At 47.7% G+C, this 25,924-nt stretch overlaps 1 protein-coding gene and 2 long non-coding RNA genes across 6 annotated transcripts; 2 read left to right on the forward strand and 1 right to left on the reverse strand.

Annotated features, from left to right (window-relative positions):
• The first annotated feature begins 1,045 nt into the window (after window positions 1-1,045).
• Window positions 1,046-2,387, forward strand: LOC135292820 (uncharacterized). The gene is made up of 3 exons (XR_010354991.1): window positions 1,046-1,174; window positions 1,311-1,425; window positions 2,014-2,387. It is a non-coding gene; the product is annotated as an uncharacterized LOC135292820 (long non-coding RNA).
• A 389-nt stretch (window positions 2,388-2,776) lies between these two features.
• Window positions 2,777-8,703, forward strand: LOC135292810 (uncharacterized). Its single transcript, XR_010354973.1, has 4 exons — window positions 2,777-3,062; window positions 3,414-4,907; window positions 5,063-5,245; window positions 8,413-8,703. It is a non-coding gene; the product is annotated as an uncharacterized LOC135292810 (long non-coding RNA).
• LOC135292809 (RNA polymerase II elongation factor ELL2-like) lies at window positions 8,550-25,643 on the reverse strand. 4 transcript variants are annotated; one of them, XM_064406885.1, is made up of 11 exons: window positions 22,866-25,643; window positions 20,579-20,645; window positions 18,902-19,006; window positions 17,911-18,164; window positions 15,942-16,066; window positions 15,719-15,809; window positions 14,157-14,424; window positions 13,162-13,415; window positions 12,482-12,606; window positions 11,980-12,070; window positions 8,550-9,126 (listed from the first exon to the last, which is right to left on the reverse strand). In XM_064406885.1, exons 4-11 carry the CDS (start codon window positions 18,094-18,096, stop codon window positions 8,941-8,943), a joined length of 1,326 nt encoding a protein of 441 aa, XP_064262955.1. In that variant the 5' UTR covers window positions 18,097-18,164; window positions 18,902-19,006; window positions 20,579-20,645; window positions 22,866-25,643; the 3' UTR covers window positions 8,550-8,940. The 4 variants fall into 4 exon arrangements, with proteins under 4 accessions (XP_064262955.1, XP_064262954.1, XP_064262952.1 ...); XM_064406884.1 differs by lacking the exon at window positions 22,866-25,643 and having other exon boundaries at window positions 20,579-21,303; XM_064406883.1 differs by lacking the exons at window positions 20,579-20,645; window positions 22,866-25,643 and adding an exon at window positions 10,328-10,680 and having other exon boundaries at window positions 8,992-9,126; window positions 18,902-20,149.
• Between the last annotated feature and the right edge of the window lie 281 nt (window positions 25,644-25,924).

Raw genomic sequence — 25,924 nt, forward strand, 5'->3', positions numbered from 1 at the left:
ACCTGCCCTTCCCTGCCGTGCCGTGCGGAGCCCGGCCAGCCCCAGGAGCCGCCCCGCCAAGCTGTGGTGCCTGGTGAACAGCCCCGCGTCCGCTCCGTGCGCTGGGACAGCCGGGCCCAGGGGCTGCTCGTCGACCGCTCCCTCTCTGAGCGGGAGCTGCTCGGCCCGGGCCCCACCCGCGGGGGCGGTGGCACTGGGGCGGGTCCGGTGCCGCGCCCCTTCAGGGCCGCGCAGTTCCGCAGCTTCGTCCACCAGCTGTACCGCTACAGCTTCCGCAAGGTGCCGGGCTGGCTCGGCACGGCTGCGCCGGGCGATGCCGGGGGCTGGCTGCACTACAGCAGCCCCTGCTTCCGCCGCGACCGCCCCGACCTCCTGCTCCGCGTCAGGCGCCGGAGCGCGGCCGACAGGCGGCGGCCGGCGGCGGGCCGGGAGGGCCGCAGGCACCCGCCCTGCGGCTCCCGGCAGCTCCCCGGGGCGCGGCCGCTGCCGGACGGGCGGGACCGGTGCAGGCGCTTCCAGTCGCTGCCCCGGGAGCGGCCGCTGCTCGCCCGGTGCCCGCCCTGCGGCTTCCTGCTGCTGCACAGGGACCAGCCAGTGCCGGCCCGGCGGGAGGGGCCGAGCCGCTTCCAGGAGCTCTACGGGGAACGGCCACCGCCCGCCCAGCGGGAGGTGCTCAGGGTCCAGCCCTGCAGCTTCCAGCAGCTCCACAGGGAGCAGCAGCCCCCAGCCTTCAACCCACGAGGCAGGAAAAGAGTTGTAGCCTTGTTTTTCCAAAACGTAATGAAAAGTGACGTTTGAAGTATTTTTCCACAAGGCTCTGTCATTCTCAGCCAGAAATTGTCAAGCCTATTAGGAAGAGGAACCTAGAAGGCCAAAAAATTCTCTGCCTGTTTTTTTTCCTGCATGCTTCCTGTGATGTTTGATCCAAGGCAGCAATAGAGATCTGTGTCCCAGAGCCACATTGTGGAGCCTGACCAATATGTTTGGATTCTTGCAGCCCCCCCAGGCACTTTAGCGTCCAGCACTCCAGCTGGCAGTGCTGGTTCTGCAGCATTGACAGTGTCCAGCTCCACACAGAACACACCTGGGGAAGAGCAGTCACCAGTGGATCTTGGCTTTGCCATTGAGCAAATGATCTGGGAGATCCCTGCCTGAAAGGTCTCCCTCTGCACAGGTAACTCCATTGGAGGGGAAAGTAAGAGGCTGAGCTGAGAGCTTACATGGAGAAGAAGAGAAACTGTATCCCTGATATGATTCCAAGAAAATACCAAATGATCTTGAGTTTTCTTTCTTTCCATTGTTCTTTCAAGGGCAATATTAATGTTGTGCCTGAGTCTTCTGGAGGCGAGCCTGTGAACCAGGCTGCAGCAGAGGAAGCCTCATCTGGCACTGAGAAGAACAGTTTGCCAGAGCCTGAGGAGCTTGGTAAGGACAGAGCCCCCATTGGTTTAGAGAGGTGTGAGATGGCTGCTCTGAGCCTGCCTCTGGCAGCAAGGGAGATGAGCAGAGTTGAGTTCCTGTCTGCAGGGCTGGTGCTGCCTGGTGCCTTTAGTTCAAATCCTGCACTGCCACAGCCTCCCCGAGCCCTGCCCTCCACGCTTCTCCAGAGGCTCTGACACTGAGTCCACTGCTGTGGCAAGAGAGCAGGGAATAAAGCTGACCTTGTGGCAGTTGTGTCACCAAGCTGGGTGTCCCAGTTTGGTTCATAACTCAGCTCCCAGCAGCTTCAGCTTCGGCCACTTCAGTGAGGACTGAGGTCTCTCTGTCACTGAGACTGTCTGTGTTTCAAGCTCAAGCCTTTGCTGAGACTTTATCAGGATACTTAAATGCTTTACACAATTCAGTTTTGAACACTTGGAAGGATCCCTGTTCTTTAAAGAGCAGGCTTCAAATTGCCAAGTGAGAGTTTGCCTTTCGGGCCATCTTTGACAGTCCCTCATAGAAGGACAATTGGTGCTCAAGGAACACGTGCACAAGGGCCAATATTGACTCAGTGTTTCCTTTGCTTCCCAGATCCTGTGTGATCGACCTCTGCAGGAGGGCTGCCCTGTGTGGCAGGAAGAGACAGAGGGAGAGGCTGTGACCATCGGGCAGGTAGAATTCCTCTGTCTCTAGTTATATTTATAGATGCGCATAGTTATGTTTATTTATCTAGGTAGTCGTATTTATAGATTTATGTAATTATATTTATCTATATAGGTAGAGATCTGTACAGTTAATTTTTTTTTTGTTTTAGATGTATATCGTTATAGCTTTAGATGTGTTGGTGTAGTTATAGATGTGCACAGTTGCACTTATACCTGTGTATAGTTACATTTATATATATACATTTGTAAATGCATATTTATATTTGTATATGGGGGTTTAGCTAAATAGATTGATATCTGTAGACGCCTCTTTTTAACCTCTTGCCCTGCTCTGCTTCCTCCCTCACTCGTGCTTTTCCCCCTGTGCCCCCTCTGTCCCCTCTCCCTGGGCTGGGTCCAAGCTGGCGGCCGGGCCGGGCGCAGCAGCAGCTCCAGCCCTGGGTGTCCCTGGAGCGCTGGGAGCTGCCGGTGGCCCCAGGCACTGTCCCCTGAGGAGCTGCTGAAGGACGGTGAGACTGAGGGGGCTGAGGGGGCGGTGGCGCTGAAGGGACGCTGACCCTGAGCTGCTGCTGGGGCTGAGGGCTGTGGGGCAGCCCAGGGCCATGGTGGCACTGAGGTGACAGGCAAGTGGCACAGGCTGAGGGGCTGGCGGGTCTAAGGGGATGGGATGGGTCAGAAGGGACTGAGGGAGGTGAGAGGACTGTGAGGGGCTGAAGAAGCTGAAGGGGGCTGGGGGTTTGGCGAGAGCATGGGTGGGGCTGAGGGGATGGAGGGGCCAGCAGGGAGCACAGAGGGCTCTGGGACTGCAGCTCTGACAGGCCTTGGAACCAATTCCAGAGCCTCCACTTTTGCCACAGCTGCAAAGAAAACCTTGAGAACAGCCGGAGACTGCCAGGAGCCAGCAGGGAGAAGCTGAGTGCCAGCAGCAGGAGCAGTGAGCAGGGCCCTGCTGCTGCCAGCCTGGAGAGAGCCCGGGTGAGGCCCCATGGCCGGGGAGGCAGGGTGGGCTGAGGCTGGCGTGGGCTGTGGCCGTGGGCCCTGCCCGTGCTGGGGCTGCTCAGCGCAGCTGCCCCGGCTGGCACAGGGGCTGTCCTTGGGCAAGGCAGCTGTGCCGGCAGGGCCCGGGAGCTGTGCCGGCTCTGCCGGGCTGCCGGGGCTGCGGGACGGTCCCGCCGCGGCTGTGCTCGCCACAGCCTGGCCCGCTCGGCTGCTTTCTCTTTCTGACCCTCCTGGGGAGGCTCTGACATTTCCTCTTCCCTGATGGAAGTGCAGCTGCTGCCAAGGGAAACGTCCCCATACTGACTCAGTGTTCCCTTTGCTTCCCAGATGTCCCATCTGCTGTCCCTGTCCAGGAGATGTGCCGAACTTCATCTGCAGGATCAGAAGAACCAGTGTCCTTTGGCCTCCCCCAGTTCCCACTGAGGACGAGAGCACCTGCAGAGCAGAGGAGACCAGCTGCAGCTCCAGGCCCAGGTCTTGCTGGTCACAGCTGAGCCTGTGTGAAAAGGTTTCTTAAGTTATAGGTTAAAATTCAACACATAATTCTACAAGCTAAAATTTAAATGCTGAATTCATATTGCTAACTCAAGGGAGCTCCAAAAATCTCTATTTCAAAAGCAACAAACCTTTGAAAGGTTAAACCTCAACAGAGCTGTGATCCTCCATCAATACCTCCTTCTTCCACTTGCTTAAAATCTCTTTGTTCTGGGCACTCACTAAGGCCTTTTTCCTGGAAGCTCTCTGGCTGTCTTGAATGCTTATGGAGTAACAGGTAATCCCTGATCTATTTTCAACTCTCTGCCCAGAGACTTCTGGAAGGGAGGTAGGACTGGTACTGGGGACCTGGCAGCTTGTCCAGGAATCAAAATTATTGAAATAATGGTAATGTGGACAAGGCATGCAAGTCCAGGTGGTGAGCTCAAATATGCAAGTACTTGCAGTTTCCCCTCAGCACTTGACAGCTAAGGGGTATGGTCTCTTCTTATTTCTGTCTCTTAATCCTCAATCCTTGCCACACTCCTTCAACATCTTTTGCATTGTCATCTTCCCTGTTTTCTCCCTCCCTTCTTCTTTCTGTGACTTTCTGTACACGACAGACTATCTGTCACACTCTGTCAGCTTGCTCAGTCACCCGAGCAGTGATAATGATGGTGTAGAAATTGTAGGTGCACAGGAGGCAAAGGTGTCATGCTTCTGTGTGCCCTCTGCAGGCAAAGCTGCTTCCCGAAGCTTCAGTCAAACTTGGAACAAAGGCTTGTCCCCACTGCAGGGACAAGAGAGGTAGGAAACTGGGCTCATAAAACATGCTTCTTCTGCTTCAACAAAAAACCGTGACTTCCCTTCACAGAGAAGGATGTAAACTTTTTCTTGAAGGGAATAAACAAATCTCTTTATGTCCTGATCTTTTACCAGTCTGAAATTATTTAAAAATGTCGTAAATTTTGTTTGTTTGTTTGTTTCTTTGTGGTGTTTTTTTTTGTTTGTTTTGGGGGTTTTTTGGGTTTGTTTTTTTTTGTTTGTTTGTTTGTTTTGTTTTGTCTTGTTTTGGTTTTTTTGGGGGTTTTTTTGGTTGTTTTTGGTTTTTTGGGTTTTTTTTTTTTTGTTGTTGTTGTTCTGGGGTTGGGTCTGCATTTCAAGCCTGTTCTCCCAGCAGTCAGGGACCTGCACAGCTGCTGTGGGTGGGGCAGGTGCTCAGGTAATTACCAACAGGTAATTACTAACAGCCAGGTGAGAAGTTGGCTTGTGCCTGGTTGAGGGCTTGAGGACTGTGCTGAGAGAAGGGCTAGGGAGTGGAGTGGAAAATACAATTTACACAAGCAGGTATAGGTGGATGTCTGGGGTGTAGGTGGGAGTTAACTGGTTTAGGTACTGCATTTATGAAGAATTGAACATTTAACTCTGAGATAGGACTATTTAGTTGCTACTCTAAGTGCTGCATTTACTAACACGTAATGTAATTTCTGCTGCTGTGGCAGAACCTGCTGTCCCCTGCGCTCGGAACAGGCGTGGAGGGTCCCCAAGGCATCCTCAGAATGGGCTTTGCCCTCACCTTGGCTTGTGCTGCTGCAGATTTTGGAGACAATTGTGCATAAGAACGGGCACTAGAACCAGACTTGGGGCTGGCATGCTCTGCATTTCCAGAATGGCTCATGGACAGGGTAAGGTGGTATCAGTGCACTCTGGGTGAAGCTGTGATTCTATGGATACTTCAGTAAGAGAGGTTTTTTCAGGGTGATTAAACTTTCGTCCTTGCTGTGCTTTCTATGACATTTGCATCTCTATTTTGTAAAACTTCAGAAATCTGAATCCTCTTTGGCCCTGTGAAATGTTAAAAACGTCAGCAAAAGCCATCAGAGTTTGCATGCGAAAATACATAATTTTTTACATTTGGGAATTGGAAATTCTAAAAATTTAAAACTGATTTCTGTTGCTGATGATACAGAAAGGGGGCACGTTGGTGCCCTGGGGCTTATGTCTGCTACTGTTGACTGAAAAAAATAATTTGAAGTAGCACCCTATGACTGTGGATGGCCAGAACGGAGGTCCAGGAGGCTTGACAGGTGTTTACTACTGAGTCCTTGACCTTTCCTGCCAAGCAAAAATTATAATTTCTTAGAACTATGTATTTATAAAAGAAAAGTATAAAGGAGAGATGTTGTACACTCTGTGTGTGTCCCATCTTGAACATATGACATTATAAAAACACACTCTCCAAACATCCATTCTTTTGTATGACCAGGTACATGCCAGGTAAAAGTGATTTCTTTGTTCAGAAGTATCTCACCTACTGACAACAATTAGAATTGCTTACAGGGCCTCAGTTGCAAATGCAAAACATTCAAAACTCAAACTAACTGGTTACATTAGAAAGCACGTTTTGCTTTTCTCAAGGGGCTGATTGTGAGCTATTTGATGAGCTATTCATGAACATATCCTGGGGCTGTTTGCATCAAACACTGGGATTTTGTTAGCAGTAAAAGAGGGAAAGTGCACCATGTGTGGGAAAGTAATTCCTTCCCAAAATATGTGCTTGGAGGCTACTTGGGTCAAAAGAATTTATTTTTAATTCAGTGGGCTGAAGAACTGCCCACCATCTGCTTTTTCAGAAAAAGAGGGTTAAGTCTTTGGCCCCTTTCAGAGCGTTAAATTACCAAAGCCGAAGGGATTTGCCCCAAAAAGCAAGGAGTGTGTGAGGCTCATGGCCATAGCTGTCTGCAGAAGTGAGCATGGGCCAAGGGAAGGTCCTGCTGCAGAGCCAGCCCGAGGTGTCCCTGAGGATGTGTCACATCCTCTGCCTCCTCTGGCAGTGCTGCCACAGAGCACAGCAGGAGGGATTCCAGGGATTTGTCAGCACGGGGAGGCAGAGCATGAGCTCCTGCTGACATTTCCATCCAGGGCTGGCACTTTCAGGCCAGCAGTGACAAATTCTGCGGCTCTGGCTGCACAGTTGCTGTTGGCAGTGCTGTGACAGCCTCTGCCACCAAGCCAGAGCCTCTGCAGGGGTTCCCATGACGTGCTTGGCATTTGGTTTCATCTGGGCACAATGCTCCTTCTTCCTTGATGTATCTGTTTGAGGACAGCACATGGTCTGTCTTGTTCTGGGGACAGTACAGAGTAACTCTGTAAACTGCAGGCCAGGTTGTCCAGTTCCCACAGGAGAATGTCATGGCATTGTTCAGCCAGCAATCTTTCTACAGTTTAGTGGACCCATTTTCTGCATGGCCAGAGGATTTTCCTTGTCACAAAAAAAACAAAAAAAAAAAAAAAAAAAAAAAAAAAAACAACAAAAAACCAAACAAAAAACCCCAAAACAACAACAACAAGAAGCCTAAATAATTACCTCAAGTAATAATAAGAGAAAAACTACTAAGATTCGGAATTCCCTGATTCCTTTTGGAATGTCATCAGATACAGATCTTCATTTCATAGCTGAAACTGCAAAAGTTATGTAAAGCACTCCCAGTTAAATGGGACCTACTCAGCCCATGGAGGTCATTCCCAGCAGCAAGGCTGAGAGAACAAAGCAGAGTCTAAAAGCAGAAATTAGTAAATATGGCCAGGAAAACTCACTGAAGTGCCCACCAGTGCTTCCCCTTGCACTCTTGAGGTTCAGAATTCCAGTGGCTTCTAAAGAAAAAGTGAGCCCATCGGAAATGCCCTGTGGAAGGCACTACAAATTCCAATCCTTTCTAGAGAAAGTCTTATGATAGGAATAATTTCAGTCCCTTTTTATCTTCTTTGTGGAAAGTGCTCTCATCTTTCCACAAATTTCTGACCATCCCTGGTGCCTCAGGCACTTCCTCATCAACCTGGGGACTGTGTCTTATGTCAGAAAGCAGAGTAAAAAGGCACTTAAAGAAAAGTGGAAAGGACCATTTGAAGTGTTCCTAAGCACTCCTGCAGCAATAAAAGGGGATGGGATCAGTACATTGATACATCTGCCCCCAAGGGAAGCCAGCCCCAACACATAAGGGACTGGAGGGGAAAATATAGATGAGAATTTGAAGCTTCAATTTGTTAAAGCATGGAAATAAAATTTTCTAATGCAGTGTAGAGTGAGTTAGAAGAAATCCCATCAAGGGAAAGATATGTCATGAAGGGGTAACTATGAAAAGTCCTCAGTGTCAGCCCACCCTGGGCAGCAGCACTCTGGCACGCTCTGTCAAGCAGCAGCAGCCAGCAGGCCCAGGGGAGGCAGCCCAGCACAATTCACCCCATGCCCCCCACGGCAGCGCCCCTGGGGCTGCTGCACTGCAGAGCTGGAGGAGCACCCCTGAGCCAGGCAAAAATGGACCCAAGTCTCAGGGTTTAGGAGGTGACATTTCTTGAACTTGGCTTGAAGGAGAACAGAAGGGCAACAACGGCTCAGGTGTTCAATCACAAAACACCCCAAGGGCTCTCACATACAGGGACTCAATATCGTTGTCTTGGGGACAATGGAGGAATTTGTAGAATACTCTGCAAGGAAGAAAGGGGCATTCCCAGCCACCTTTGAGTGTTCCCAAATATTATCCTCCCTCAGACAATTTCATATCCTTTCCCAAGAGAAGATTATGGTCTTGTTGCTAACATGTCCTCTTTTTCAGCTGAATAAATAAATGGCAGGAAATTTAGGAAAAGAACTAGACATCAAAGTCCCCATTGGTCTGTGCAGGAATCAACATCTGTGTCTCTCTAGAAAGACAGGTTGTGACTGACTAGTTTGGAGAAATCTACAAAACTGATAGCGATCCTGAAGGGACACTTGAACGGAATTTCTCTTTTTAAACCAATTGATGTACCTTGCCTCCAACGCTTTTCCATGTCTTTTACAAAACCCTTACAGAGATCTGGATCTTCCCCGGCTCATGACAAGGTGAGGCCATGATCTGCCAGCAGTCCTGGGAGCTGCTTCAGCTGACAGCTTAGAGCAGCCCATGGGCACTCCTCTGCAACCCTCCACAACAAGGTCATTTGGGGTGGAGGTTGTCCTCTACCCTTTCCATCCCTTAAGGCAAAGATTTTAAATTAACAAGTAAATCAGAAAACAGGCTTATTCTTGTCATAAAGAAATTCCATTTGCTACAATATTTTCTTAATATGTGCACAATTTTATAATAAAGGTACTGGGCTTCCATTCTCTACTGATAAGTTTCATTCAGTGGACAGAGCTAAGTCTTGAAGAGAAGAATTGACCAGAAGAAAGACTCTCCAAATATGATAAAACTGATGATAAGAGAAGGAGTTAACAATAATGCAACTTTTTTATTGCTAAAGTTCAATACTAAAGTCTCTAATCGTAGACTAACTAATCCTACATTTTTAACAAATAATCATCTCCTTATTACTAACTTGAAGAAACCTAAAAAGCTAATCATCTTTTAAAATAAAACAGCTGGAGCTCATAGATGATCCTTTGCTGAAGCAGAAGACTGGTGCCAGGACTCCAGGACTTGCTGCTTGCCAAATTCAGATACTCATTGCTGAATGTGGGACAGCTTTTTGTGGAGCTACTGCTCCTGTGGCACCTGCTCTTCATCTCGGAGTAGCTGGGGCTACCCTATGAAGGAGAAATCAAAAGAAAATCAGTGCATGCCAACATTTCTGCAGAGTTTAGAATTTCCTGACCTTTCCTACAAAATAGCCTTGAGGCACACTCAGCTAGTCCAGTCTGGCTTTATTCATGTAAAACAGAAAATATACACTGAGTTTATCTTTTGAGCTATTTTTCTCTGTGAGCACCACTCTTGAGGGAACATGGCAAACTGAGGCAGTTATAATGCAGACCAAAAAACAAACTCTAGACAAGTCAGAAACTACAACAACAAAAACCCAAAGCGCGTCAGCTCCTCAGGAGGGCAAAACTCATTAATGCTCAAAGCCACCGATGGGAGTCAAACCTTCTTCATTCCCTTCTCCCTCAAATCAACAGGTGTGAGGTTTATCAAGCTCATGATACAAATCCAAGATGAAGTGGCAATGAGAATAATAGATGCCACTTCCCAGCACTCTCACACCAATGCTTCTGCTCCTCTAGGCCTTAAGGTCTGGTTCTTATTGGATGACAAAAACTCCCTCCACATCAGGGAGTTTTTCCTTCAATTCCTTCAAACCACCCTGAGATTAATATTTACAAGCAGTAAATTGCTAACAAGTTGAAATTCAGTAGCAGGACAGACAACAACTTGTGCCAAGGATGCATGCCAGGCCTGATACACCTCAGTAGTATGCAGGATAGTTTTGAAAAGAAAACCACAGATGCCTTTCCACATTTTGGGTGGTCCCGGAGCAATGTGAGCCGGGGCCCTGCCGCGCCTGCTCCAAAGGCCGCAGCTGCCCCAGAGCCCCAGAGCTGCAGGAGGCCTGGCTGCCCCTGCCAACACCACTGCCCTGACACAAGCTGTGAGCAATTTCCAGGGCTTTAGACCACACACACACTTCTCCCTCCCCTCCTGCAAATGCCATGAGGGGATGCAGCAGCACTGCTGCAGCTGAGCCTGTGCAGCTGCACTGCAGGGAGGGAGGGCCCGTCCGGGCCTCACCCACCTCGGTGTTCATCTCTGCACTTCCCCCCACCTGGCCCATCTCCTCCTTTACCTTTCTAGCTCCCTAGTTCACATTTACTTGTAAACAACATCTGTAGTATTAACTCTGAAATATGGTCTTGGTTGCACCAAAATTCGGGCAGAGGCTTCTCTTAATAATCAAATTTTACTCCATCATTGTCCACACTGGAGTTGGGAAAAGCAGCACATTAATACCTTCATTGAAATCCAAGGGACACTACTGCTTCAGCCTCCCCAGCTCTCTTCACATCTTTTTGGACATGCTAGTCCTCTACACAACTGCTGGCATTCTAGAACTCCAACATTTGTCTTTTTCTTGAACCTAAAGGGTGCAGGGGAAATGAAGCCCAGACTTGGAGACAGGGTGCTGGCTTTGACATCCCATTCTACAGGGATGGCTTTGACATCCCCATAGAATGGAATGTTAAAGCCAGCACCCAGGAAGAAGAGTGGCCACCAGCTGCTGCCTGGATGTAACTGGGCTACTGCTCAGTTCTCTGCTTCTTGCTCCTGACAGGACTGATAAAGCCAGAAGCCCAAGGCCGTATCTGCAACAACAACAAAATAATTCATTCTTCTATGATCACAATCAGGTTTTGCTCTCCATTCTAAAAAAGCAGCATCTGTGAATTGGCAAAGTTTTAAAATGCACTATTTTTAATTAAAAATAACTGTCAAACCTGGAAGACCTGCAGGTAAATATCTGCTCTTCTGCATTCCTACTTTCTCATCTTAGCACTTAGCAAGACCTTCTCCAAGTCTACTGCTAAAAGGCTTTGGGAAGTAGACGCTCCCTTCAGCAGCTCCAGCAAAGCTTCCCCAAAATGGGGATGCCAGGTAACTTTTGTCTAGGTCCCAATTACTGCTTGCACACACCAGGAAAAGACTCAGCTTTTGCTATCAAACACCCACATAATTTATTACAGAGGAACCTGGCTGTTTTGGAGTTTTATGCATTAAAAACAAGATTAATGCTTCACTATTACAACCCATGAGTACAGGATGTTGTGGTTGGTTGTGAATTCTCATCAGGATGAACACAGACACCAGTCACATGTCCAGAAACTCTTGTGCATTTAGGTACAGCTGTCTTAAATCCAGCAGGCTCACCCACTCCGCAGACTCAAAAGCTGTTGGCTAACAAGCCTTTAAACTTGTACAAGAGAGTTTCACAAGTGGTTACCAAGGAGCCCTTGCTGTTGCTCAGGGCCCTTCAGTCATCTCTCAGCTCCTCCCAAGGAGCTTCTCAAAGGTGCTGCCTCACGAGCCACAACACACGGCCACAGCTCCCCACAGGCACAGCAAACCTCAGGGCCAGGGATGGAGTAGAACAGGACAGCCGTGCTGTGCCCAGGCAGAGGGAGGGAGGAGAGAAATTAAGGCAGAGGAGGGAGTGAGGGAATAGCACCATTCTGTAGGTGCTGTGTTTTGTCCAGCCATGTGGATAGTGCAGAGCTGGGGTCAACAATGAGAGTGACAGAGAGACAGAGGGAGAAGAGAGCAAGAGGGCCCCATCTGCCCCAGCCTGGTGCAGCCTCTTATGCACAGGAGATTTCTCATGCAGTTCTGTCACACAGGCAGAGCCAGCCATTTGAGCCCTTCTCCAGGGAATGAGTTGAGGGTGGGGACTGAGCTCAAGTCTCCAGGCAGAGCAGAAAGTTGGATCAGGACAATGCTGCTCCACCCCTGCTGGATCCTCTCTTCTTATCATAACCTTGAGGTCACAGCAGTGTGTGGCAAAACATGCCTAGGCCTGATCCTGCACATTCCCATCACAGCTTCTACATCACCAGCAAGTCTGCTAAAATTTACTATACAATGCAGAATATTAAAAATGCACAAAATACCTGAGCAGGTCTTGCTGGAGCATCTGTCTCAGAAGGCCTTGGAGACGTTGCTTGGCTGCTGCTGGTGGGGTTCTGAGATGGAGCTGATTTTCTGTATGGATGGTCCAAGAGTTCATGTTACAAAGCCTAAATATCAACTGTCATAGTTCTTTCCTTGCAGGGAAAACAGACCTTCAGTGTCAGGACTCAAGGAAAAAACATGAAGCAGAGTTGAGGGAACTTTAGGCAGGACATCAGGAAAACATTCATGGCCCAGAGGGTGCTTGAGCACTGCAACAGGCTCCCCAGGCCAGTGATCACTGCAGCAAGGGCTCAAGAACAGTTTGGACAACTCTCTTGGGCACAGGGTGTGATTCTCGTGGTGTCTGTGCAGGGCCAGGAGTTGGATTCCATGACCCTGATGGGCCTCTGCTGGTGCAGCATATTCTAAGAATCTAGGCTTCATTTCCCAGGGCTTTTTTTCTAAAAAGGCTCTTTTCCTTCCCCAAGAGACTGAACTTACCTAGAAAGTATTGACTTCAAACTCTTTCTTTCGATTTTACTGTAGCCAGGCCAATCACTCTGAAGGGTTTGAAACAGATGTTCCTTCAGACTAAAGGAATTCTCCTTTGCATTCACGTTGGCTACCTACAGGCAGACGTTTAGGAAAACAAGTCTTCATTATACCTATATGCAAACTATAGAAATCTAAAGGAGCTACTTCAGCTGGGATGGCAGAACATGGCTCTCATTATGTTGTGAATGTCTGCAGCGTGAAAAAGCCCTGCCACTACCCTGGGCAAACACAGCAACAAACTTTGCAGGTTCAGGGAATGAGTTCTTAAAAGTCACTGTGGGATCAACTAAAACTGTATCGACGTTGAATTTGAGTCCTTTGCCTAGGCTCCAAAACTATTTTCTTAGCTAAAGAGGAAATAATCCAATTTAATATAATAATGCTTGCATAATTCAGCAACAGCACCATTCAGGTGCATGGGGAATATTTAAAAAGGAAAGAAGGAGCTACTGCATCTTTCCATGGGTGTGCCTCTGATGAAAGCCTATCAGAAAGAAATACCAGTGGAACTTACCTTGAAGGAGTATTGGGAAAGTCTCTAATTTGAACAGGTGAGGAAGTAGTAAAATTATGAACAGCAGAACAGCATGATGGAAGAATTGGTGGTACAAGCTCCATGATCTCACCTGCTGAAGGATCTTTCCAAGGGAATCCTTGTCCTTTGGCCTGACTCCATCTCTCTGCAGCCGAGCAAGTAACTCTGGCTCCTTGTAATCCCTCAGAGCAAGCAGATGAATCACCCTGTCCCTGTAGGGTCGGCTGTAAACAGCAGCGCAGCTGCTCCAGTCGATGTCTGCAAGTCTCATAGGCACCATCCTCTTCTTCTCAGGCACAGGACCTGGATTGTTTTGTTGGGCTCCTCTGACCTCTGCTTCTTCTCCTAAAGTGAGGGAAAACCAGAAACAGAGAGTTCAAATTGCAGGTTTGCAGAAGGCAAGGTAGTTGATTCCAAAGGATGCACCAAGAATGTTGAACCTCCATTGGCTGGGCATTTACAAATATAAAAGAATCCAAATAGTAAAGCATTAAAAAGAAACAGTTAGTAAAATGCCTGGTAAAGGAGTGATACTGGATGGGAGGTTTTAATGAAAACTTCTTTTTATGCATGGTGCTTTTATATGATTTCCCCAGTTTGTAAGCTCAAGCGTTGGCTATGTCAAGAATGGCATGGACAGTGGGAATATGTGCACTCTCAGCAAGTTTGCCAGCACCAGAGGCATGGGATGCCATCCACAGGGACCAGGACAAGCTTGGGAATTGGGGCCCTGGGAACCTCATTGGTTTCAACTAGGCCAAGTGCAAAGTGCTGCATCTCTGGGGTTGGGACATGCCCTGGCACCGAGGCCCGCCTGGGGATGAAGGTGGGGAGGACTTGGAGGTGCTGGTGGATGAGAGGCTGGATATGGGCATAAAAACATATAGATATCCAGTAAAAAAATGAAATGGAAGCATATCTGAAAGGAGTCCATCAGTTTAATACCCTTTGCACTTGGATTGTGTGACTCCTTTTCTGCCTGGGTCCTGAGCTCTCTGCTCTTCTCTTTGGCTTTGAGCATGGCAAGCATTTCATAAAAATCCAAAGGATGGGATTTTTTTACCCTCTCTCATTCTGTTTACTCACCTTTGGACTTGGGAGTCTTCCCCTGCACCCTGGCAGACACTGGGAATCCAGAATGTGTCAGAACCTTATTTTTCAGTTGTACTTCGGTGGAAACGGAAATGGATCTGACACTTGGAGACATGTTCAAAATTGAACAGGATGTGGAAGGCAGGTCCAAGAAAGAAGGAGAGTGGCCACCAGCTGCTGGCTGGACATCACTGGGCTCTTGGTCAATCCTCTGCTTCTTGCCCATCACAGGACTGAGAAAGTCAGAATCCAGAGGCCGTTTCTGCAAAGATGATCCCGATTAGTTTTCCTCCCATTCTGAACAAACAGCATTTCTGAACTGGCGATGGTTGAAAACACACCTTTCTTACCTAAAACAGCCTTTCAAACAAGGAGTGCTGCAGCTAAATATGTTCTCTATTTCATCCCTACTTTCTCACCCCAGTATTCAGCAAGTCTTTCTCCTAGTCTGTAGCTCAAAGGCTTTGGGACAAAGACACTCCCTTCAGCACCTCTATCAAAGGCTTCCCCAAAATGGGGAGCTCAAGTTGGTTTTATCTTGCTCCCTGTTTCTCCTTAGACACACCAGGAAAACACTCAGCTCTTGCTGTCACACACCCACATGATTCCCTAAAGCAGCCCCAAGGAGCCACCGGTGTGGTGCCGATCACAGCGTGTCCAAAGCAGAGATGATAACAACAGAGGGAAGGCCCAGTCTGGCTGCAGGTCTCATTCCTGCTGTTCTCCAGAGGAAACCCTGGATCACAGCCTCTTCCCTACCGAGCAAACACTGCTCCTATCCGTGCACATCAGCAGCTCAGAACAGGAGTGCCAGACACAGCTCTGTGCCTGCCTGCTGACAGAAATCCTGTGGGCAAGGAGGCAGGACTTAAGAGGATGCTGGGCCCTGCAACATTTCCTACTGTGGCTGGGAAAAGAGTAGGGAAAAACAGAGCTGTGTCCTCCCTCCTCTATTTAAAGAGTATTTTTAATCTTTAGGAAACTAACCTTTTCATGCAATGTTTTCCAAGATTCTTTCAAAAAGACCATGCTCTGATTTTAAGCCTAACAAGTCCGAGCTATTCCATGATGATTCAGAGTTCCCTCCTCTCACATGGGATAGTCTGAATCAAAATGGGAGCCTAAATGCTGCTTAGGACAGAAAAACAAGTTTCCTACAAATGCCTTACTACTGGAATTTGTCCTTATTCTAGACTTCCCTTAGATTTCTCTTCAAACAGTAGCACTGGCATGACCGTGCATGTTTTAAGTACTAGAGCTGCCATATCATCAAGAACCCTGCACAGACACAGCCAGGTACCAGAAACATGTCCACATCTTGTCCTTAGCAGAGTTTCCTACGCACCATGAGAAACAAGTCATGTGTGCAAGCTTGTTGCAGGCTTTGACATTGCAACCATCTGGAAAACTATACAGGAATCCCATTGGAAGTACACGCCTCAGGTTCATACAATATAAAGAGAGCACTACTGCTTCATATCACAGCTTGGACACCAGGAGCAAGTGGGATAGAACATCATTCATAGTAGAGAATGTTTAAAAAATTCACAAAATACCTGAGCAGTTCTGGGTGGAGTATCTCCTTCAGAAGGTCCCAGAGATGGTGACTGGCTGGTGCTGGTGGAATTCTGAGATGGAGTTGGTTTTCTGTAAGGATGGTCCAACATTTCAGGTTACAAAGCAAAACTATCAACAGTTATCGTTCTTTTCTCACAGGGAAAACAGACCTTCATTTCCCAGAGGGTTTTTTGAAATGGTTGTTGTCCTGACTGAACTTACTGAGAAAGGGTCACCTCCAATGTCTGTCTATCTCTTTCAGTGTAGCCAGGCCAATCTTCCTGGATGTCTTTAAAGAAATGTTCCTTCAGGCTGAAAGAATTCTCATTTGCATCCAGGTTGGCTACCTAAGGACAGACATTTAAAACATAAATGTTCATTTCACCTAAAGGCAGACTATAGATGTCAAACTGATACTGCAAAGCTAAAGCAAAGGTGAAAAGAAATCATGCACCAGTTTTCCTGGACTTTTGTTCAATGTGAAGAACAATGCAGCTGACATGTAAGAGGTAACAATATTAAAGAGGTGTGGTCCATTTGGGCTCTAGAAATTGGGAGGTAAATAAATGCCAAAGTGCTGCAAGCATGGAGGAAATGGATGCTATGAAAACCTCTCCCTGCAGCAGGGATCCAGGTTTTTTGGTCTTTAACACAGCTTTGAGAGTCAAAGTCCCCTATGCCACAGCTCTCAATCTTCACCATTTGAAATACAAGGAGAGGCCAGGCTTTTCCTTTCTGTTTCCTTATCTTTTGAGTAAGACCTGAAGAACATCATCTCCATGGGCAAATCCATATTTTTCCACCCTCAGGAACACATTGGCTACCCTCTTGTTTCACCCAGCTGCATTGCCATGGCAGAGCACAGCCTGGGCCTCTAACGGGGCATGCTTTCACCATCCCATGAAGCTCCACAGGATGCTGGCATTTGTCTCTGCAAACAGAACTGCTTTTCTTTCTCAAGTGCTTGCTCAGAGGAAACTACAGGTTCCTATGGAACACTTGTGGGAGATAACCTACCTAGAGCTACACTTCAACAGCTAAAAAGTAACCAAGATACCCAGAATCAGGAATTTACTTCTTAAAAGCACAACTAAGTCTGTGTTGGAAGAGAAGGAAGGCTGTGAGTGTAAGAGCTCAGCAAATTCACCCTACTGGTTTTTCATCTATACCCAAAAACAATGCCACCTGCTGCGAAGTTAAGAAAAATGTGAATAATAGTTTTCAGGATGAAGTGCTGTTCACACAGCCCTTTCAGAATGCAAACCAGTACCTTGAGGCAGTTCACACTGCAAACATGAAACTACTCCTTCAAAATCTCCTTAAACATTGACAAGAAGAAAAGGGAAAGGAGATTTTTCCACCTCTTACCTTCTAAGGAGCTGAGCTTTGAAATCCTATAATCCCTTCTTTCATAGCTAAAAAGGAAATATTGCTGCATGATATGCTATTTAATGATAGCATAATTCAGTAACAGCCTACATGGACGGGGAATATGGAAAAGGAAGGAAACAGCCACTGAATCCTTCCATAAATGTGAATTGTAGGAATGATAAAGAAATACCAGTGGAACTAAACAAACACCTGGAAAAGTTACTGAATAATAATAGGTGCCAAGGAATTTGAAGACTTGATACACAGGACAACAAAGAACCCCTGTGCTCAAAGCTGGGAACCATCTCTATCATGGAGGATTTTCCTGGAACACCCTCCCCTGGAAAGCAATCCCCACAGATCCCAGCAGCAGTCAAGTACCATCGAGTGGCCACCAAATCCCTTCAAGTGAAATACTGCCCTAGGCAGCTACCAAAATTCTCTCCTCTGAAACTTGTCCCAGGATTTTAAGGACCTCAACTAAGTGTTTCATCCAGTTGAGACTTTCACCCTCTGAAGTTCCTCCATGAAGCAGTTAAAGAGTCCAAGGAAAAGAGAGAGGATTACAAAAAGGCACGAGAAGCAAGCATGTTACAAAGAATTTATCATTGCCAGCCATTCTAGAAAAACAACAATGCCTCCCAAGTTTGGAAGGTTTCTTTCTTTCCTCACATGGGCTTGCCATTGGGGGGAACTGGGTAAAGCTGATGGAAAAATCTAAACCAGGAGCATTTCCCAAGCCTCTCATTAGTTTCTAATTGAAACCCTGAAGTAAGACAGCTGAGAGTTAGCATTGCTGGCAGCGACTCCAGGATCTCACCTCCTGAAGGATCTTTCCAAGAGATTCCTTGTCCTTTTGCACAACTCCCTCTCTTTCTAAGTGGGAAAGTAGCTCTGGCTTCTTGTAATTCTTGAGAGCCAGTAAATGAATCACCCTGTCTCTGATGGGTCGTTGGGAAACAGTCCTGGAAAGTCTCTGGAAGAATTTGGCAGGGTTCGTGGGCATCGTTCTCTTCCTCTCAGGCACAAGATCTGGAGAGCTGCATGGGGCTCTCCTGAGCTCTGGTATTTTCACTTCAGTAAAGGAAAAACAGAAAAAGAGTTGTCAAATGGGGGGTTGGGAGAAGGCAAGGAAGTTGATTCAAAAGGATGTACCGAGACTGCTGAAATTCTGTTTGTTCAGCATTGATAGATCAGTAAGAATCCAAACAGTAAAGCATTGGGAAGAAACAATCCTTAAAAATACCTGGTAAACGAATGATATTGGAGGGATGGTATTAATGAAAAATTACTTTTATGCATGGTGCTTTTGTATGATTTTCCCAGTTTGTAAGCTCAAGCAGTGAGCTATGTCAGGAATGGCATGGACAGTTGGATTAAATGCAAGCTTGGCAAGTTTGCCAACACCAGAGGCATGGGATGCCATCCAGAAGGACCAGGACAAGCTTGGGAAGTGGGGCCCTGGGAACCTCCTGCGATTCAACAAAGCCAAGTGCCAAGTGCTGCATCTTTGGGGTTGGGACATACCCTGGCACTGAGACACGCTTGGGGATGAAGGTGGGGAGGACTTGGAGGTGCTGGTGGATGAGAGGCCGGGCATGAGCTGGCACCGTGTGCCGGCAGCCCAGAAAGGCAACCGTGTGCTGGGCTGCACCAGGGGAAGCGTGGCCAGCAGGTCGAGGGAGGGGATATGACACACCAGGCACTGCTTTGAAACCAGGAACTCGTGCTTGGTGTCTGATGGAGACTCTCTGAGTCCTGGTGAGACATCCGGGAGCTTTGTCTCTCCCATCACACACACACAGACTGACCTTTCTTTACACGCTCCTTCAATCTTTCAATGTAGGTCAAACTTTTAATGCCTTTCTCCACTTCCTGTTCTTTGGACCATGCCTCTCTGATATGTGCCTGCAAACCTAATGACACAAACATCACACACTTCAATTACTTAGAACAAGGTAAACATGCCAGTTATTGAGTGGGGGCACTGCTGGTGTTTTGAGAAGCTCAATCCGATGTAGGTACAGAGACTTCCCACAGCATTCAAGCAAAAGACCTCCCAAAATGATACCCCTGAATGACTTCTAATGAAAATTACCTGAAACCATAACCAAGCATCAGGATGAAAAGTAGGTAAGAGTTCTTCACCACAGGGTAGTCAGGCATTGGGACAGGCTCCCTTAGTGGGCTCAGGGCACCAAGTCCAGCAGAGCTCATGAAGCATTTGGACAAGGTCCACAGGTACCTGGTGGGATTCTTGGGGACAGAGCTGCACTTGCATGTCCTTGTGGATCCCTTCCAAATCACATATTCTCTGATTCTGTGACAAACACCAGTCCCAAACTGATACTGCATGGAGCACGTTGCAAAGGCACGCTCTACCCTATCAGCAACCAGAGCTGTCTCACCTGAGATTCTCTGTGCCAGCCCAAAGTAGAAGTGGCCCCAAGTTCCACAATCGTCTCACTACTGCCAGTCCTCAGACCCCAGTTACTGAATGTTAAATATTCCCTTAGGATTTATGTAGACCACCACCAAGAATCACACAAATCTTCATTCACATGTGAAACAGAATGTCCTGAATGAGGAATTCAGAAGTTTAGCGTTGTCTCTCCAAAAAGCCACCAAGGGTGCTGCCTTAAAATGCTCTGCACTAGGCTAAGGCAGAGCAAGAGCTGCATGTGCAGGGGCAGAGATGTCCCTGCAGGCAGGTGACTGCAGCCACAGCCAGGTGAGAGCCTGTTTTTCTCAGGGCAGCTGGCTGTACCTGGCTCAGGTAGCACCTCACTGCTGCAGGCAGCACCACAGAGTGCCTGCAAGGAGAATGTGCACCTGGTGTCTGCCTGGAGCCAGGCTCCTTGGGGAAACAGCACTCAGAACAGGTTAACAACAAATGGCAGCCCCTAAGCACATTGTGCTTTGTGGGAAGTGATGGAATCCACTGGGAAGATGACACCAATGCCTTCCTTCCAATTTCCTTGAAAAGAACCCAACACAGTAATATGATAACAGTGACTTATTAATGACCAAGACCAAAAAAATTAAATCAAGCATGGTTCTCCACAATGACTTTATAGAAATTCTCCATGCGACTTCCTCTCAGTCATTTTTTCTTTCAATTTGCAATTAATTCTTATGGATAGGCACAATGCCTAGGTACTCCAAAATCTAATTGTAAATCAAAAACATTAGCTACCAAAACTGTGAATTTAAGTGCATAAGGTGGTCCAAATCTTGACCTCCATGCTCCAAATTCCAGCCCATCAAGGAGTATGGGAACAAGGAAGGACTGGCAGGCTTTCTCAGGGGAAAACAAACCAGTGCCTGAATGAACTGACAAGAGACTGCAAGGCTGACCTGAGGCCAAACCACCTCCAGCTGAGAGCTCTGAACACAAGAGATTCCCTCTCCCAAAAATATGCTGCAAAAATGAATTGCCAAGGTGAAAATCTTACAGACATTGAGCAAAATATGAAAGGCAACCATACCTCCAAGTGGGTTATACAATTTGACATCCTGCACACTTCCATTGTGCGACACCTCGCTGGCATTTGGCTAAAAGGAAGAAGAAATTTTCTGTAAAATCTTCAGCCTACTCTCCATCACTGCTGATTAACTAAGCCCTTCATTTTAAACAAGAGCTGCACTTGCAAAGGTTTGCTGTTCCATCACTCAAAAGGGCTGCTTTGACACAGTTCTCCCTCTGAAAGCAACCAGCTACAAAAGTGCCCTGAGAGAGCGACCCTCACTTAGCCTCTAATGCAGCCAAGCCTTCAAGTAGCAGGTCATCCTTTCCCAATTGCTGGAATTTATAGGCACAGGCTTCCCCTGAAATCAAGTGCCTGAGTACAGTTGAACTGGTCAGTGCTCAGCTAACAATCCAGGTGAGAGTGGTTCACAAAAAGATTAAGAATTCAGAGCAGGACCCAACACTGGGATTTATCTGGCACTATGGAAGTACATCGTAGAGTCAGCTCCAAGAAGAATTTCATCTGCATGAGGTGAATTTCGACTCTCAAGAGGCATGAAAACCCTTTCTCTTTTCCTCAGCTCTAGATGCAATTCTTCATAGATGTGAAGAGGAAAGAGTTTCTCCTCGGTAAGTCAGATATACCAAATTTGGGTTACTTGGCTGATCTCATAATTTAGTACAGAAAGTGTCACATTCCAGTAGAACTTAAAAATCTCTAAAATGTTTTTCAGCCTAAGTACATTTTTTAACAAAAACAACTACTGCCATCCAACTGCTTCATTCTGAAGGCACAATTGGCTGAGATAAAATCTAAAAAGGTATGATAAATGGACTGGAAAATGTGGACTAATTAGCATGAGAAAGGAGACATCAATCCCAAATAGAGGATAGCATATTACTTAGTGGAATTGTACTTTAGAACCAATTAAGGTTAATTTCTATGTTTGCTAAAACTGTATCAAAGAGTGGAAAAGCTTTGAAAATGATGTGCATGTGGCTGGAGTTCTCCACTAGGCATCACAGCTGGGAATATACTAATACATCCTCCTAATACTAGAAAATACTGTCAGAGAGTTTCCTTTACCCTGACATGTTCGGTGAGTGCAGTACAACGTGGAACAATGAGAAATCCATGCATTTTGGCCAAGAGCCATGCCCAGGCATGAATTTCCCAAGTGTCCCAGCATGGAGAACATGTGACTTTCACTGGCACCTCCTCAGTGTCATCCCTGAGTGCCACATCCATCAGAGAACCTCCCACTTCCTCTGGCACCTCCTGCGGGTCATCCCTGTGAGTGGTTCCCACCCGGGCAGCTGCCTCCAAGGGGCCCTGGAGCAGCCGTGGGGCCCCAGCCCTGCCCAACAGGTCCCGCGGGCTCAGCAGCACCTGACACCAACACCATGGCCAAGACCCCACCTGCTGCCGACCCGCAGAGCCCCACAGCTGCCCCTCACCTGTTGGTCCTGGGGCCTCTGGGTCACCCTGACGGGCACGGCAGTGCTGCTGGGGGCCCTGCGGGACGCAGCGCGCGCTGGGGCCCTGCGGAACACACTGGATCCTGCCCAGGCCCGCAGCTCCACCATCCCGCTCTGCCTCGGCTGCTCCCGCTGCCACAGACACTGATCCTGCTGCAAAGGCTGCAAAATGCAAAATCCTTCTTAGCAAAATGTGTTCCTGGATGTTTGGCCTTGGTGGCTTTCAAGGCTCATCAAGAAGAAGGGAGATCACCCCCATGAAACAAGAAGCAGCCACCAAGCTCAAAGGGATGGCCCGGCCTTTGAAAGGCAGGTTACTTGTTGGCTCAATTGCCTTGGTGAGGTGTAGGGCTTGACAGCCTTCAGTGACCTCAACACAGGGGAGGTTAGCAAGGCTTGGGAAGAACGATGCACCTCTGATGGTGGACACAAAGAATGCAGGATTTATGGGCACAAGGACATTTGGCAGAACCCCCGAGAAAAGGAACAAACTGATGAAGCCAACACAGCAACTGTGCTGCATCAGCTGTGACAGGGTAAAAGGCCATTCCAGCAGGAGCAGACCATGGCCACCCACTCCAGAAACCTCACTGTGAATAAGGGGGAGACTGAGCATGCAGACTATTGACCAGGAGAAGTGAGAGGAAATTACCCAACAGCAGACATAATACTAATTATGAAAAGAACTAGGAGACTTGCAGTCAATGAACACTAATTCCTTTCTTTGCTCAATTGTATAAATACTAAGACACTCTGGTTCTTGTGGTGCTGGCTTTGTGAATTTGCCCCTGAGCCCCCCCTTTCTGCCCAGAGCTGTAAATAATTACCTCCACTCAGTGTGTGGATCGGCCTCTTGAACAACGAGTGCTGGAACCACCAAAGCTGGAACAACACTCGCTGTCGCTCTGACACCTCCGCTCTGGCTGCAGCCGCCGAAGGGTCTGAGCGGTCCTGCCGTGTGCCGGTGACAATGGCCACGTGTCCTTGGAAACGGGGAGTTCCATGTTCCAGGCTGGGCGGGATGTCACTGAGGAGCGGGACGTGTCACAGTCGGGGCAGAGGGAATTCACAATGGGCACAGGTGGGGAATGCCCTGCCTGGCCCATGACTGACTCAGCTCATTTCCAAGTGCAGAAAGGGGCACTCCACCAACCCCAGGTGCTGCAGCTGTGCAAACCAGGCCTAGTGAAGGGTTTCTGCTCTAACGTGCTGCACTTGGCTCTCTCGGAGGCGAAGGAGCAGCTTAACACCTCTTACCAGGGCAGCAAGGTGCAGCCCTCCCAGCACTGGGCACTCCTGTCCTGGGCCCTTCAGTCTGTGAGGCTTCCAGCACGTACACGGTCACTCAAACATCATCTCTTTGACAAAATCCCCCGACCTTTCCTCATCCCAGTCCCCTAAAAGGAAACAAGCCAGCAGCATGCCCAGGCCCCCACAGCCTCTGCAGGAGGAGCTGACATGGAAAGGCCAGTGCTGGCCCCGAGCAAAATTCTAGGCTGACATTTGTGCTGACTGCAAGTGGCCATTGAAGTTATTGACACATGTAGAAAAACATTTTATATTCAATTTATGATGGTTTTATTGTCATTTCCCCCATACCCAAGATTAGTCCAGATTTCAGTCAGCTGGCACCAAAAATAAGTGCTAGCCATAAGTTGTCCAGGCATTACAGGGAGAAATAATAAAGCATGTAGGTTAAAATGTGTTGAATATTACCATCCAAAGTTCATTTTCAATGATATCTTGTGTTAGTTTTGAAGTCCATGTCTATATCTACCCATGTCTCATCTCCTGGCTGCCACACTCACAAGGACAGTGTAGTCTGGGGACACAAAGGGAGGAATCAATTTGTCAAACACCAGAGCCCAGATCTGTAAAAGAACTGCGTGCCTTTTTGGGAATGACTGGTTTGTGTTGATTATGGAGCCCCAGTTAGGGACTGTTGGAAAAGTCTTTGTATGAACCATGAAAGGAATCCATGGAGGTTGTTACACTGGACTCGAATGTCCAACAGCCTTTCCATACCTTTTAAAGGTTATTGATGACAACCCCTGCTCTGGAGTTACCAGATTTGATGGAACCCTTTGCACTGTTCATCCATGAGTGCCTTTGCCCTGCACAGTAGCCCCATATTTAGCTCAAAGAATGGGAACGAAGGAAGAAACCCTGTGGTATTTTGGGCGTATTTCTCAAAAAATAACTAAAAAATGTACTCAAGGCATGGTCAGTGCACCTCAGAGCAGGAACCACCATGGTCCTGATTGATAGAATATACTTGAAAATAAATGGGAAAGAAAAGTGATAGTTTATGTGCCCAACATGGTTATGTCTGGTTCAGCACAAAAAGGAGGTCACTGGTTATCCCTGAACAGAAACTGAAAGTAACAGGTGGTACTCCTGGAACAAAAGACGTGGTGCTAAAGACAGCTACTGCCTTGAGCCCTGAGTAAAGGTTACAAATTGCTGGATTTGTTACAAGAATGCTGGTTGATTTGATATCCAGCAATCTGGCATATCATCAGTCAGAAAAAGGAGTGTAAGAATGGGAGAAGACTAGAAGTCCCCACTCTAGGTGGAACTGGCTTTCCTCATGGCTACCAGACCTTTAAAGGCTTACAGAAGTATTTCTAACCCGTGCTGGAATTGTGACTGTTTGCATTTTTTTCTGCGTGATAATTCATTGTATTTCAGCTTTCATGAGATGGTTTGCAAATATTTGTAATAACAAACATTCTTATCCTAGAAAAGAAAATTAGTTTTAGAAGTGAGACTTCCAAGACAAATCTTGAAAGGATCTCTGTGAGGGATTGTTGCAAATAGCTTATGAGGGAGGAGTGGGTAGTGGAACACTGAAAGCTCTGAAACCCTCTATGTCCCAAGCCAAGCCAGAACAACACAGTTTCTTCAAGAACACATTCTGCTGCTCAGACAACCAAGATGAAAATGACTACTATATGGAAGACCACAATGAAAGGTCAACAAAAGGCCAAAAGCTCAGTGAACACCCAGGGTCTCTAAAGATCCCCAGTAGACCCTCAGAAACTAACTGTGCAGACTCAAGCAATTTATACATATTTAATGATTTCTGAGAAACGGAATGCCTGTGTGCTGCATACTGCAGTAAAGCACAGCAAGCTCACCCCAAAGTGTGCGTGTCCCCGCGGTGCCTGTGCGCCAGCAGCAGGTGTCACTTGGGGTCTGCCCGGTATCTGCGTCTCTCTGCTCCCCCAGGGTTTCCCTGGCTCAGGAGATCCCCCGTTCTCCACGCTTGACTGCTCCACTCTTGGCTGTGCCTCTCAGAAACAGGGCTCCTATTGCATGAGTGAATGCCTTGAGAGCCAGCCCCTCAAACACTTCCTTTGTCCTTGCTGCACATGTGCCTAGAGCAACATGTGGGTCACCTTCCTGCCACTTCAGCATGTGCAGAACTGCACTTAAGTGCCACTTCTGTTCAAAGTTTTCTGGAGGCAAAAAGGGAGCTGGGGCGGGGCAGAGGGGCTGATGTCAGTAAGTGAGAGGTTGTCCTCAAGTCCCTTTTGCTGGGGCAGATGCCATGGGGGTCTGTCACCCAGAGCAAGAGCCAGGACCCGCAGGAAGGATCCTGTGTCCTGGATCCGGCCAGGAGGGTGATCTTTGCAGCAGCTCGGAGGAGCACGGCCAGGACCTTGGGGTAACTGGATACCACCTGCCACGTGGCAGGGGCAAATGGAAGGGTTTGTTCTTCCTCCACCTGTGTGCTGCAAGTCATGGGCTGTGCCAAGTTCTGTGTGGAGAACGATCACGTGTGACTCGTTCGCCTCTTGTATGCTCTCCTTTTAGTGTTGTTATTACCGTTTGTGTTCTTTTTTCACTGCTCTTTCTAGTAAATTGTTCTTATCTCAACCCG

The sequence above is a fragment of the Passer domesticus genome, unplaced genomic scaffold (genome assembly GCF_036417665.1).
Source record: "Passer domesticus isolate bPasDom1 unplaced genomic scaffold, bPasDom1.hap1 HAP1_SCAFFOLD_51, whole genome shotgun sequence".
In the NCBI taxonomy this organism is placed as follows: Eukaryota; Metazoa; Chordata; class Aves; order Passeriformes; family Passeridae; genus Passer; species Passer domesticus.